The sequence below is a fragment of the Lampetra fluviatilis genome, chromosome 33 (assembly GCF_964198595.1).
Source record: "Lampetra fluviatilis chromosome 33, kcLamFluv1.1, whole genome shotgun sequence".
Classification (NCBI taxonomy): Eukaryota; Metazoa; Chordata; class Hyperoartia; order Petromyzontiformes; family Petromyzontidae; genus Lampetra; species Lampetra fluviatilis.
Window position 1 is genome coordinate 1,867,963 of NC_136307.1, and position 15,460 is coordinate 1,883,422.

General features: G+C 45.7%; 2 protein-coding genes across 5 annotated transcripts in view; one reads left to right on the top strand and one right to left on the bottom strand.

The window, feature by feature from the left end:
- Positions 1-15,460, bottom strand: part of LOC144943931 (fibulin-5-like) — a 610,861-nt gene that overhangs the window by 26,321 nt on the left and 569,080 nt on the right. The window lies entirely within an intron of this gene.
- Positions 1-15,460, top strand: part of LOC144943932 (coiled-coil domain-containing protein 85C-like) — a 50,304-nt gene that overhangs the window by 5,676 nt on the left and 29,168 nt on the right. The window contains exons 1-3 of one of the 4 annotated variants that reach the window (XM_078871813.1): positions 9,981-10,140; positions 10,264-10,484; positions 11,468-12,701. In XM_078871813.1, the coding sequence (XP_078727939.1) occupies positions 12,291-12,701 (411 nt within the window). In that variant the 5' untranslated portion in view covers positions 9,981-10,140; positions 10,264-10,484; positions 11,468-12,290. Of the gene's footprint in view, positions 1-9,980; positions 10,485-11,467; positions 12,702-15,460 lie in introns of those variants that run through there. The other 3 variants (XM_078871815.1, XM_078871814.1, XM_078871816.1) reach the window with 3 other exon arrangements.

A 15,460-nucleotide genomic window follows, 5' to 3' on the forward strand; every position in this document is an offset into this window, starting at 1 on the left:
GGATAAACAAATAATAGAATAAATGTATCATAACATTGCGTGTCGACTGCGTGCATCATAATTTATCACGCAAATTAATATGCGCATACTCACACACATAGCATGCACGGTGGGGCTTTAACACTGCATTCAAACTTCTTGGTTCTTTCGGTAAAGTCACGTAGAAGGGAAATAATAAAATAATAAATAAAACATAATAAAATAATTAGTTTAATACGTCTTAATAAAAAAATAAAACATTATACATAATCATTTTATTATGTTTTATTATTTTATTATGCTTTCTTTTTATTATTTTATTATTTCCCTTTTACGTGACTTTACCGAAAGAACCAAGAAGATGAATCCCTGCAGTCACGAAAGCTTTAAATCGAAATTTAACTGCGTTCAAAGTTATGTTGGTGCTCCAAAGTATCTCGTCCTGCAAACAAAAGTGGACTCACCTCTCACATAAATACTATGTAGATATCAACGGTGGACTAGTGTGTGTGTTGCAATATAAGTTTTAGCTGCAGCGACGAATATTGAAGCCATGTTTTGCTTGGATGCGTGTAGAATTGTACCGGTTGTGTTTGAATAACGCCACGCAAACTGATGCACGGCTTTCTTTATCAGAGAGACTAAGTAAACACGAGACAACTTTAGAGAAGAGAAAACAAATCTGTGAATGCCATAAAAACTCAAGTTCCTTGGCAGCTGTTCATCCCCGAGCGCAAACTGTGGAATGTGACAGTCGGACCCGCGGTCGTCCCTTGAGACTGAGCGGGGTTGAGAGCTCTTGGCAGCTTCAATTACCTCCAACAACCGTTTAATTACCACTATCTGAATAGCCAACGCTAACAGCGAAAGTATAAATTTTGATTTAAAGCTTTTGTGACTGCAGGGATTCATATTCTTGGTTCTTTCGGTAAAGTCACGTAGAAGGGAAATAATAAAATATTACAAATATATAACAATAAGGGAAATAATAAAATAATACAAATATAAAACAAAACGAAAGTATAATTTCATACTCTCTGGTTCTTTCGGTAAAGTCACGTATATAGAAAAAAATATTTTAAAAAACAAGACGTTTCGGTCGCAACACAAGCGTCCGTCTTCAGGTGAGAAAATGATCTGCTGTTGTGGCTTTATATAGGCACGTATGGTTGGACGTTCGGTAAATCCTGTAGGTCTTCGGGAATAAAACACTTTGGAAAATTTTAAATTTACAGAGTTAAAGCTCGCTGAGATATTTTTCAGGTTGTGCGGAGCGTGTTCTTCGGCACGAAGTTGGACGTTTTGCTCCTCGCTCTGAGAGCTTCTTCTGCAACTCCAATAATCTCCCAGCGTGTAGGAGTAGATCGTTCACAGGGCCTTTAACAGTAGGTCTACTCACTCTTAAATGAGTACTTGGTGCAGTGTAAACATCAGCACTGGAGAGACAGAGGTGACTGGGCGTGGTGCTGACCACCCATCCCCTCGTGTGCTGGTCCGGCCCTTCATAGGTGCTCGCTAACAATACCTGCCCCAGCAGTCGGAGAGCCACACAACGGCATTAACCTACATACAGTAGTTGTTTGGAGTCCAGTTAGTTGATGTGAAGTCTGTGAAAAGAATAACAATATTAAAGAAGTGTTGGAATATTGCACGATTGGAATTTATACTATTTTTCTAAACATTGCATCACAAAGCAAACCTACAGCAAAAACCGACCTTGCCTTACCTAGTAAGATGAACAACGGTTTAGTTTTATTTGTTTATATATTTTAAAGTGATTTGTTTACCTTTCCTATAATTTTCACTCTACATCGTGCTTTGTGTATTGTTTGTTGTTGTAACGTTCTGATTTGCCCCTCCTGGACATCTGTGAAAAAGAGCTTTATAGCTCATCGGATTCCTCCTGCAGTATAAATACATATTCTGAGTCTGAAACGTGGTACCCAAGAGGACTGCGGAGACCCTGCTGCCAATCTGGGTGACGACTACGCTGGCTTGGGGCACTTGATCGGGGATGATTTTACAATCATTCGTTTTTTGACGCTGGCAGACAAAACATTCCCATCTCTCAGTACAGATACTAGTTAGCTGCAAAAAATTCGGGGGATGCATCTTACATTCTGGTAGGTGTCTGCGTGTGTGCGTGAGCAGATTTGTATAACTTTATTGACGCAATTTCGATTTAAAGCTTTCGTGACTGCAGAAATTCATCTTCTTGGTTCTTTCAGTAAAGTCACGTAGAATGGAAATAATAAAATAATAAAAATAAAACATTATAAAATAATTCTCACGACGTTTCGGCCATAACGCAAGCAGCCGTCGTCAGGTGGAGAGCAGGTCTGTCGAGTAGACAGAGTCTGAATTCATTTATTCATTCAGACTCGGCTACTTGCGTTGTGGCCGAAACGTCGTGAGAATTATTTTATTATGTTTTATTTGTATTATCTTATTATTTCCATTCTACGTGACTTTACCGAAAGAACCAAGAAGATTCATTGACGCAGTGCATGCGTTTTGGGTGAGTATTATTTCCCGGAGCGTCTTATAATGCGGAAAATACTGCATTACTACCCCTCGCGGCCAGCCACTCCTGTTGCATTGTGTCTTAAGATATTATCTTTAACACGAGTTGTATAATTACAATTGGTTTGTGTGAGATCAGTTTGACTTATCTTGCTTCGATATTTAAACAAAACACTTTTTGGCCATTTAGCAATCTGTCTGCGCTGTGCATTGCGATTGAAACTTGGACCGAAGGAACGTGCATGGAATGCCCTGCAATAAAACGCTCACCCTGCGTGAATTCTCTGCAGAACGGTGGAGCCTATCTAATCCATCCAGTCGTCTAAGCATCTGCACTCCATATATGCGAGGCATTTAAAAAAGGCACCACTCAACCGCTAAAAAACATACTCTTGGTTCTTTCGGTAAAGCTACGTAGGTAAAGAAAATAAAAAAATAAAAATCCTTTTTTTTTCTTTTAATAAATAAAAATAAAATAAAAAATATGATTTTTTCTCTTATTATTTTATTTATGATTTTCTTTACCTACGTGACTTTACCGAAAGAACCAAGAGTATGGATCCTTGCAGTCACGAAAACTTCAACCGCTAAAAAACACACAACTGACAGCTGTTGCCACAAGCCCAAGCATTTACGTCGTATACACACGGCTCAACTGACCGTAGTATAGAGAGGCATGCGTTTGAAACGCTATATGTTCCGCCCAGATTTATATTAACGAGTTATTTTATTTTCATATGACAGAGGAAGCAGCCCCAGCCAAAGCGAGGGTGCACACAGGCTCTTGCATTTACTTCGGGACGGGACGAGGGGGAGGGGGTCGTTCGCCCTACGACGAGATCCCCTCCTGCTAAATGCCCCCGTTGTGTTGGGCAAATCCGCGTTGCACTTTTGTCCACGCCCGACGCGGCGAGGCGGCCAAAGTGCGTCTCGCGTTGCGTCAATGCGGCTCCTCTCGCGCACCTCGGTGTACGTGTGCGTACGTGCGCGTGCTGTGTCGTTGCCGATGTGACAGGAGTTCGTCGATCACCTTTCCAAAGCACTCGTTTTTTTATGCGTCCCCATTGCGTTTTGGTAACAAACAAGAAAAAGGTTCATATTCTTGGTTCTTTCGAAAACCACAGCAAAAAAAGAAATTTGCTGTGGTTTTCACACCTGATGATGATAAAATAATAAAAATAAAACAATGAAATTCTCACGACGTTTCGATTGGAACACAAGCAATCATCATCAGGTGTAAAAACCACAGCAAAAAAATGTGCTGTGGTTTTCACACCTGATGATGATTAAATAATAAAAAATAAAACAATAAAATTCTCACGACGTTTCGATTGCAACACAAGCAATCATCATCAGGTGTGAAACCCACAGCAAAAAAATTCATCAGGTGTGAAAACCACAGCAAGAAAATTGCTGTAGTTTTCACACGTGATGATGATTGCTTGTGTTGCAATCGAAACGTCGTGAGAAATGTATTCTTTTATTTATTATTATTTTATTATTTCCCTTCTACGTGACTTTACCGAAAGAACCATGAATATGAATCCCTGCAGTCACGAAAGCTTTAAATCGAAAAAAAGGTTCACAGGTTCGTGGACAAATATATCATCACCGCCAAATGCTTGCCGATTGCCACCGATCCTTGAGAGTGGGTCTCGGCAAGAAGCAACTCTCTCATGAAATCATGGGGGCTTCTGCACAACCGAACAAATGCGTGCTTGTCAGGAGAAGCAAACCGCGTGGAGCATCTCCCGAGATGCCCCGCAGCACCCACGATGCTGCTCCTCGAGATTTGGCAATGCCAACGCCAGAAGCGGTGGCCTGTGCAGAATGTTGGGAAGAGACAACGCGCAACGGGTTGGACAGGAGACGCGACTGGGAAGAAGCCACCGATCCCACCTCGACTTTGAGGGTGTTGTACTGTTAACATCTTTGACCTTAAATGTCCTAAAGTTCGATTTAAAGCTTCTTTCGTGACTGCAGGGATTCATCTTCTTGGTTCTTTCGGTAAAGTAACGTAGAAGGGAAATAATAAAATAATAAAAATAAAACATAATAAAATACAATTCTCACGACGTTTCGGCCACAACGCAAGCAGCCGTCCTCAGGTGAAGACCAGGTCTGTCGGGGAGACAGCGTCTGAATGAAACACCACCACGCTTGGAGCGTATATTTAAAAGTCCTCTCTCACAATAGCCTCGCATCTAACAGCAACTCGCACATCGATGTGGTTGGGCGTTTCACTGTCTCCATCACCACCACCACCAACAATGATCTATCCACTACTGATTGCTAAATGCAACGCAGATTTTGTTGTTATTTTTTTTTGCACGACACAATGAGTGCATTTAAAATGAGAACTTCACGGGTGGAATGATCCCCGTCCGGTATGAAACACAGCGCATGCGTTCAGCCTTGCTTTGGCTGGTGCCACTTCCTCCGTCATATGTAAACAACATATGGATACCTGTTAATATGAATTCCAGGCAGACATAGCGTGCACACTTATATATATACGGTAAGTCGAGCCTTGTGTAAACTACACACACAACTGCCGGAGCGTGTGGATTCAGCTGCAAGTTGAGGTTCGTTGTGCCTTTTAAAGGGTCACAATAAATCAATCAACCCGTTGATCTGGCTGCATGAGATAAACAACATCATGAGTGGAATCCATCTGGACGAAGTGGCTAGAGGGGCATTGGCCTATGGTTGTGAGACTCGCAGCATTGCCGTCCACAGCACGGTTGTGGGACCCAGCACATCATGACCAAAGGCAAGTGAGCCCTCGATAACCTGATTAGCACCGTTGGCTACGTACGGTGCGAAAGAAGTTCAACATGCATGCATACCCATTAGCTGCTGTTCAGCGTCCTAGAAGCCACTAACCACCCACCGCACAGTGTGAGGCTTTTTCATCAGTCGTAACGGTTATGAGCGGGGAATGCTGAGTCGCGTTTAAAATGTTGTTGGGTTGGCTGCTTGTGGAACGCGTTTAATGCTCTTATGTTGCAGGATGTCTTTAATGGTCGCGACTAAAGGACAAAGCGGCAGCCAATCGAGCAGATAGGGTGGGGTATTTTACGTAAAAAATACGGTTTTGCAAACATTCATAAACATGGAATTTGCCAAACATCCCAATGCAAAGAAACCCCTTCTGAGAGAGTCTCGATGCTTGTGTTGCAATCGAAACGTCGTATGCTAGTATTTTATTTTATTTATTATTTTATCTTTATACGTGACTTTACCGAAAGAACCAAAGAATAATTCCTGCAGTCACGAAAGCTCCAAATCAAGTTAGAGTCTCGATGCTCAGTGAGGCTCCTCTTGATAAATACTGCACACGTCAACTCGTATATATATACCCGTAATTATATTCATTACATTTTGAAAATGCTGCGGATGTACTGATTTGGGGATGTTAAATTATAAGCACGTGGTAAAGAGCACCCAGGCTGCATCGTGACGTGTGAAACGACAGAGGGAGCTATGGTTCTTCTTTATCTGTCGTACGGCTTGCCGACTCCAGTGGCACATTCAGGTGGCCGACCCCAGAGATAACCGCGTCAGGAGCCGCAGAGTGAATCATCGCCGTGATGTGTCTCCTTCGTGTTTGTGGATCGGGCATTATTGCGTCGTCGTTATACGTTGTACGGTCTGTTCTGGATGACCACAGCCGCACACTATATTTGAGAGTTGTATTTTCCATGTGTGCATCTGCCACGGTTTGTGCAGTGGATGCGGTTTAGGGTGGACCATGAGCTTCGTGGAAGATCAAACCCAGGGATAAAGTCACGTAGGTAAAGCAAATACATTTTTTTAAAAATAAACCAAATTTATTTATTTCTTATTTTCTTTACCTACATTACTTTACCGAAAGAACCAAGAGTACGGATCCTTGCAGTCACGAAAAACTTCAAATCTAGAATGAAACCCAGGGATCTTCTGCGTTGGGTCTTTCACGAGATGTTTGGTTTCGTGAGTTCTTTTGAACTCTGGTCAGCTCACCAAGCTTCATTCGGGTTTGAATTCGGACCTATGGTGTCGGAACACCACAGTAGGTGACCACAGTTGTGTACACCGCACGCTGTGTACCCCATGGTGGAGTCGTGGCACAGCGGTTAGCGCACGAGGTGAGTTCGATTCCGGGCCACGGCTAACATCAATGGTACAGTTTGTCGAACTTCTTTCGCATCGTGCGTACCCAACCGTGCTAATGGGAGGTGAATTGGTCCTCCTCCCACTGCCCACTTCACCCGGCGTTGGATTAAAAACAACACCGTGGGAGTTGATTGACACGGGGGCTGTAAAACAAAAATAAACGAACAATTCCCCGATTTGAATCCCCAAATTTAAGCAGGAACCCGTCGTCTCATACCTTTATTCCCTTAATTTGTTTTAAATCAGCTTGTCTTCAAACCTCTATATTTCATGCTTGATGCCTTATACCAGAAGTAAACATCATTGACACGTGTCCGCTAGACGACACGTAACGTCCCCGTCTAATTTTTATCCTCCCAAAACAGATGGGTCAATCTTCTTAAAGCCACCCCGCCCACCCCCAACACACAATTTTTAATTCATCGAGTGACCGCTATTGTATTTCCACCGGAGCATGATAAGCAATTCCACTCAAATTAAGTTGCAACCAAAAGAAATCCCACTATTCGTTCCACACGTGGCTTTGCCGAGCGCGGAACAAAACAGAAAGGGCCGTCACTCCATTTGGTCTTTGGAGGAGTTAAGTCCACGCCCGATTATATTTTTAGTGGCCGCAATTAAAATGATTACACTCGACAGTTGGAGGCAATGTTTGACCATATCCACTAATTAATTTGCGGATATTCTGTCAGAGAGCAATTTACGTTGATTGGGCTTGCGTTGATGCAATGCGATATATCTGGTCTTCGTGTAGGTAAGCGTCATACCTTAATAGCAATGACAATTAAACTGTGACTAGCACTACAGTACATCATTTGCTTTAATTGTATTACATTTTACTTTGTAAATGTATAATTGAGAGAGCCTGTTGAGATAGACAGCTATATTATACATTACAAGAAGTCAAAACATTCCACAATAACACTGATCTGAAGAGGAGGGAATCTATAAGAGGTGCCATTGTATCGATCTCTCTCCTTTAACGATGGGACACCTGCCTGAAACACCCCCCCCCCCCCCATTGTTTTAGTTTTCCTCTTGAGCACAGTAGTATTGACGAATGCGTTGAGTTTTTGTTATTTAGTTTAACACGTATAGGCTTTCGCGACCAATATTACTCATAATAAAGGTTTTTTGGGTTAGATCGCGTTATTTATAAATGTGTCGTAACCCTTATTTGTTTACACACCGCTGCCAAATAAGTATAACATTTTTGGGATTATTATTAATTTAACGCAAAAATATATCCCAATAACGGAAAACATGTAAATGCATTGTCTTCAGTGGTGTATTCTTGAAATTATTACACGACTGATAAAACATTTGATCCGACTATACATTGACCATTTTTGTACTCGTGTATGTAGTTTGTAATAGGGTGTAGGCAGCCCCACCATACACACACAGTTGTTGTGACTCACCCCAACATTTTTCTAAAAAAAATACTCTTGAATTATAATCGTGAGCTGCAATTACAACAACTGAATAGAGAAAGAGAGGGGACCAATTGTTACACTCCTACATTGTTTTTTTCCTTCTGCGTGTGACTCTTGCCCTGAATTCGTGAGTCATTGCGGAGGCTGCATTTGAGGGATGAGGTGACGCAGCACGGATGACAGCACGCGTCTCGGCCGTGAGCAGAGTGGGCGAGATTAGTTGGGGTCATCGTGCCCCTACAATCGCAGTTATGGGGTGTGGGGTGTGAGTTCCAGGGCAGGTGGAGAAAAATCAGAGGCACTGGACTGTTACTATTTGACAAGGTAAGGCCCACTTCAGCTGTGTAGCTCTTTTCAGAAGCGACCTGGCCACAAATGATAGCTCAACGAAGTGGCTTATCCTGTCGAAATGTACAGCAAACGCACGTTGATTCTAAATGTGGAGGGGAAAACCAGGAGGACTCGGAGAATAATCCACGCGACTACAGGGAGAGAGACACGCAAACTCCAAATACACAGCAGGCGTCAGGGTGAGGATCGAACCCACAGCCTCCCGCATCCCAGGCGAGGGAGTTACCATGTGGAAAGCCGGTGCAGTGGTCCGTCCACTGCACGGTGGACCCAATTACATGAGTTCAATTCCGAGCCACGGCTCACATCCGTTTCAGTTTCAGTTTTCAGTTTCATTCATTTGGTATAGCCCTGTGAGCCATTCGGCTCTTGAATCGGGTGCAACCGCAACAAACAAAAACATGAACAAGAAAACATCTTACAGTGACTATGCGCAAACAGAAAAAACCAGGAGAAAACATCAAAATCTTCTAGAAAAAGCACCGTATCCAGAAAAAGCACCGTAAGTGATATCTGAACAAGTCTGGGAACCCCTTGCCCTCCTGGTGATTGCTTGTATGGGTGACCACCGGTGCATATACCAGGTGTTGTAGGTGTGCAACTGCAAGGTGGGTAATAGATGGTGGTACAAAGTAAAGGGTTCACTTCACAGATTCGTCTTTTTTTTTTACCAGCGTCACCTATCGGAGGCGTTCCTGCTCCACCCCTTGCGCGGGGTGCTAACGGAGAACAGAGATCCAGAAAACTGTGACCGTGCGTTCAGAGTTTTCTTCCTGGAAATTCCCGAATAACCTCCGTTTCTAGAGTACGAAGCCACAGCTGACAACCCCTTATCAGTGCCCTACCTTCTTACAGCCCAATTCAGACCTCATTGGTGAACCCCGTGTCCTTAAACATCTCAACGTTCATCCTACAAAATCCCATCACAAGAGAGAAACACAAATAGACCAAAAATTGTTTTTTCCCGTATCGAAATGGCTGTACGCCGTATGGACCTGAAAACTGAATTTCCCTGTTCAAGAATACGGGGTAATCCGTATGGGTTGGCAGCTATGCGAAGTCTTTGTTCAAATCGGTGCCACCATCACGGCAGGAGGCCCCATCACGGCAGTTGCTCTCCGTGTCATCACAGTGCAACCTTCCCGTCGTGCGCCCCCTAGCGACCAGACTGAGCAGCTTGAGATCCCCCACGGCAGCGTTCTCTCGGCGTGGGTTGTCGTCAACATCGCCACTAGGGAGACAAAGGCGGCCGGGCGTGGTGCTGACTCCGCCTGCTGGTTAAGGCTAAACGGGGGATCGTTGTCTTTGGCAGCTATCAGCAACCACCCACGCTACCCATAAGGCAGGTAGCCCCGCTTTAGAATTCTTTTTTTACAAATAAAAAAACTTCATTGTACCCTGTCACCTGCTTGGAAGGCGTTCCTTGTCTACTCCCCCCCCAACCCTAAACCTCTCTCACTCACTCACCCTCCCATTCCCCTCCCCTTGTACACACAGCCACGACCCCAAACCTCTCTCCCTCCCTCTCGCATCGTAACCTCCTCCTCCTCCCCCCTCGCTCTCCACTGCCGTGTTCGGACACGGTGGTGGTGGTAGTGGCGGTGGTCGTGGGGTGGTTTGCTGCTGCCGATGTTGTTGTGGTTGTTGACTAATGGTGACTGGCTCGCGTAAAGTGTCAACAACCATCCTCTCGGTTCGCAGTCGCGCTCCGTCAGCCCGCGTCATTCGTGTGTCCGGGCTGGAGGAGGAGGTTTTAAGACGCCGATCTCTTCGATGAACGAGCGTGGTGGGGACCTCATCTCTCTCTCGTCTCCAGGGCGTGAGAAGAGTTTCAGGGGGCCGCTGTCAGTCCACGAGTGTTGGGTGCTGAACGCGCGGATCCTCCGGGAGATGTAAGAGCGGAGCTGCCAAGCCGTGCGGGTTACTGCGCCTCGTTCCTGCACGGGGAAAGTGAGTAAGCAACTCTTCGTAGGATGAACGTTGAGATTTACAAGAGAGACGGGGTGATCAATGTCTGAATTGATAAGGGGTTGACAGGTATGTACTGTACACTCTACACACTACACTCCTATACACTATCATACACTATTATACACTACATTATACACTACACTACTATACACTATTATACACTACTATACATTACACTATTATACACTACACTATACACTAGACTATACACTACTATACACTACACTATTATACACTACACTATTATACACTACTATACAATTCACTATACACTACACTATACACTACACTACTATACACTACACTATTATACACTACACTATACACTACTATACACCACTATTATACACTACACTATACTACTATACACTACACTATCATACCTGTCAACCCCTACGGTTCACCCCTTATTCGTGTACAGGGAAAATGAGTAGAAACACATTGTTTTGTGTCTGTGTTTCTCCCTTGTGATTGGACTTTCTAGGATGAACGTTGAGACGTATAAAAGGACACGGGTTTTACCAATGAGGTCTGAATTGGTCTGTAATAAGCTATGGCACCGATAAGGGGTTGACAGGGCTGTTTATAGGCTTCTCGTATTCGGGAAATTGTGGCGAACGTCGCTTTCGGCTCGGTTGATCTCGTGCGATTTGGTTAATTGATTGCCAATCGGCGATGAATGGGTGGAGTTGAGTGTGGAGGGGGGTAGGGCGACTTGGCTTAGTTGACACAAGTTAATTTATATTTACCCTCAAGAGATGTACTTTGTTATTGTCATCTTGTGCGGATGTTAGTGCTGTAGTTGCGACCGTCCGATGTTGCATAAACGTTTACCAACCCGAACAGATTAAAGTCCAGCAGGTGACTAGTATAAAGCATCATTTATTAACTACACTTTATATACACTGTGCTGATGACTGCGTATGAGACTAATGTCTGCGCGAACTCGAGGCGAACATTAACAAGCGTGTGCGTGCGTGATTGTGTGTGATTTGTGTGTGATTGTGTGTGTGTAATTGCGTGTGCGTGTGTGTGTTTTTGTTTTAAAGAGTGGAAGAGTAGGCCAAGTACACCGTAGCGAGGGTGCTGTCTGAATCTCTGTCGAGTGGAGGCACCATCCCATCCATCCCGGTCGCTGCGTGAGCGAGCCACGTGTTGTTCGTCTTGCACATCACCACCACCACACGCACCACCACCACCACCACACGCACCACCACCACCACCACACGTGTTGTTCGTCTTGCACATCACCACCACCACACGCACCACCACCACCACCCCACGTGTTGTTCGTCTTGCACACCACCACCACACGCACCACCACCACCACCACACGTGTTGTTCGTCTTGCACACCACCACCACCACCACACGCACCACCACCACCACCACACGCACCACCACCACCACACGTGTTGTTCGTCTTGCACACCACCACCACACGCACCACCACCACCACCACACGTGTTGTTCGTCTTGCACACCACCACCACCACCACACGCACCACCACCACCACCACACGCACCACCACCACCACACGTGTTGTTCGTCTTGCACACCACCACCACACGCACCACCACCACCACCACACGTGTTGTTCGTCTTGCACACCACCACCACCACCACACGCACCACCACCACCACCACACGCACCACCACCACCACACGTGTTGTTCGTCTTGCACACCACCACCACACGCACCACCACCACCACCACACGTGTTGTTCGTCTTGCACACCACCACCACCACCACACGCACCACCACCACCACCACACGCACCACCACCACCACACGTGTTGTTCGTCTTGCACACCACCACCACACGCACCACCACCACCACCACACGTGTTGTCGAGACAATCTCGTGAAGATGACGGCCAACTTTCACGCCAACCCGGGCAAATCCCCGAGACCGCAGCTGTCCATGGTGAACGACGGCTTGATGAGGCTGAGCAAGGAGGAGCTCGTTCGCATCGTGCGAAGCCGACAGCTCCCGCAAGGACCTGCCGGCAGTGGCGGAGCAGCAGGAGGAGGAGTTGACCAAGAGCAGCAGCAGCAGCAGCTGTCGGCGCTGCGTAACGAGAACGCGCGCTTCCGGAAAGAGAACGAAGATCTGAAAGAGGTGTGCTGCTTTCTGGACGAGGAGAGGCAGAGATTCCGCAAGGCTGCCCGCGAGTGGCACCGCTTCGGCCGGGGCTGGGCGGGCACCTTGCAGGTGCAGCTGCAGGAGACGCAGCACAAGCTGCGGCAGCTGGATCTGCGGCAGGAGGCACTGCTCAAGGTGAGAGAGAGAGACGTGGAGCAGAATCCTAGACGGGGGAGATGTCTTGAAGTGCTGAGCCTCGCTTCTTATGAGTTCTTACTCGGGGAACGGTTCAAATGGTTGTTCGACATTGTACTCGGCCCATCGGTCCGGATAAAATGTGGCACGACTTTGTGATTAAGTTAAGAAGTGGTTGTCCTATGGATAGACTCGCCCCTGCCAAAAGGAATGTGGAATTTCCGCCACTGGCGCCATGCTCTGTATACAGGAGATGAGTACTGTTACTGTATCTGAGCAGGAAATCACTGACTCGTGCTGCTAGGGCTGGATTGGGAGTATTAGGTGAGAGAGAGTCTTGAAGTTCTGAGCCTCGCTTCTTATGACTTAACATAGTCCTGGCCTGAGTTCTTAGTGGGGGAACGGTTCAAATGGTTGTTCGGCTGACTCAGCCCATCATCCGTCCGGTACGGATAAAATGGGCACCACTTTGTGAATAAGCCAACAAGTGGTTGTCCTATGGATAGACTCACCCCTGCCAAAAGGAATGTGGAATTTCCGCCACTGGCGCCAGGCTCTGTATACAGGAGATGAGTACTGTTACTGTATCTGAGCAGGAAATCACTGACTCGTGCTGCTAGGGCTGGCTTGGGAGTATTATCGGCGTAAGGCACTACTACTAGAATACAAGCTATGCCTCCCCATAATAATCCTTTATTACAGTATTATCCTCTATATTCTGGGAGTCCTTTGAACGGGTTTATAGGAATGCAGGGCAAAATGAGGATGGAACGAGGCGAGATGGATGTGTGACTAGCTGCTAAAATAATTCCCCGGAGGAACGTGCCGGTCTTCTTCGGCTGAAGCACCGAGGGACATCGTCCGGACGGTCAGGGCCGTTGCTGGGACAGCCTGTGTCTCTGCGCATACATCGGGGCGACAGCTAGAGCCGAACAATGTACATTTGTTCAGAGGTTTCACATGTTAGTCTCTCGTGCCGTGAGATTTTTTGTGCGCCCCCTTAATTCCCTTTGAAGCAAATCGTGGTAAGCCACAGAAGCTCGACTACACACTGCCCAGATGGCAAGGCCTGCTTGAGAAGAGCAGTGGGGTGCGTGAAGGGGGAGTGGTGGATGCGTAGTCGTATCCGTGGAGGAGATGCAATGTCCACTTGTTGACGTTTTCAACCGAGTGTTTTCATCGAAGCCGGAATCACTGGAAAAGTGGAAGATGTGGACCCTCTCAAGTGCATTCCAGGGCACTTCGCTGGTGTCTGCGTTGTCATCCCGACATCCACACTTAATCTCAACATTATAGCGCTTAAGACAAAAAATTGTGCCACTGATGAACGTGGTAAACTAACGCCTATTTTTTTTTTTTTTATAAACCGTGCATTTTAAAATTACACTCGGTTGGTCTCCCTAAATTGAGTAAGATTCTTCATCCCACTGGGCCCTCGCTGGGATTTAAATTAAGGTAAAGGTGCCCACTGTGTACTATACGACATCAGGCGCCACACCTGTAGGCGAAATGACGTAGAAGTGAGAGCCATGAGACCTGATTTATGCATGTTAAGGTCTTATTCTTCTGTCCGTGGTCATTTACGACAGGCAGGGTGGCTCTTCGTCACCGTTGTTGCTTACCGACGCACTTTAATCACAGCGCAGCACGTGTTTACTTAATTATGTTTACACCACTCGCGGGCCGATATTGTCGCCACGAGATATTGGAGGAAATACAAGTTCACGGATTTACCACGGTGTCGTACGTCGCATTGTATTTGCATGGGGTATCAGTTCTATAAAACTTTGTGAGTACGTGATGAAGGGTGAAGCGGTGGGACGGTGGTTTAGTGAACCGCACTGGGGAATCTGCACGGTTCCTCACCATCATTCGATCGCGAGCGATGCCTGAACCCACGTGGACCAGTGCGGTGAGCTGTGGTCCAATCTGTCGGCGCAGCGTGGAGGATGCCTTCATCCAGCAGTGGATTGACAAATGGCTGTAAATAATTGTATGATGAAAAGAAGTCGTATACGGACTCCTCTTGTCTGCGATGATATGGTCGAAGCCGATACTTTGGTAAGCGAATGCTTGAAAAAGTTATAATTTCACTATTCATGGAAAATAATATAATCCTTTAATAGGTTTTCCCCCTTTTATCTGGCAACAAAACAGGTGTTACGTTGTTAAAACACCAAACTGAAACCTTTTACAAGGAATCATGTCTGCATTTTGACCACAATCCTTATGGTCAAAATGCAAACAAAAAACATACTCTGATAATATATGCATTGTCTTTGAAACTGATTGGTCCACACCAGAGACAGCTTTCTTTTGAGCCTCGTCTCAAACGGTGTTAGACCAGAGGATGTCAAAAGGCGTACAGCACAAAGACAATGCACTATTAGAGTAATGAGGGCTCGGGGTGAGCATCTACATCATGGGACCTCCTTTGCCAGTACCAAAATATGAGAATAGGTTGTTCCCCTTTTATCTGGCACTTTGGAATGTGGGCTTTGCTGGTAATCCAGGATTTGTTGCAGTACTGTGGATAATATGATTCATCACTCAACTATAATCCCTCCAGAGGAAGATTTCCCTACCCTACTTTGTGTTGACATGAATTACCATCATATAACTGATCTCAAAACTCCTTTATTCCCATTTATATTCACCCTTTTATTCCTGTCTGTTACGCTCCTGGTCCAAGATAACCTCTCTAATGTTCTTGCTGCCGCTCCACATAAGTAAATCAAACGTGAAAAGAGTAAGAGACA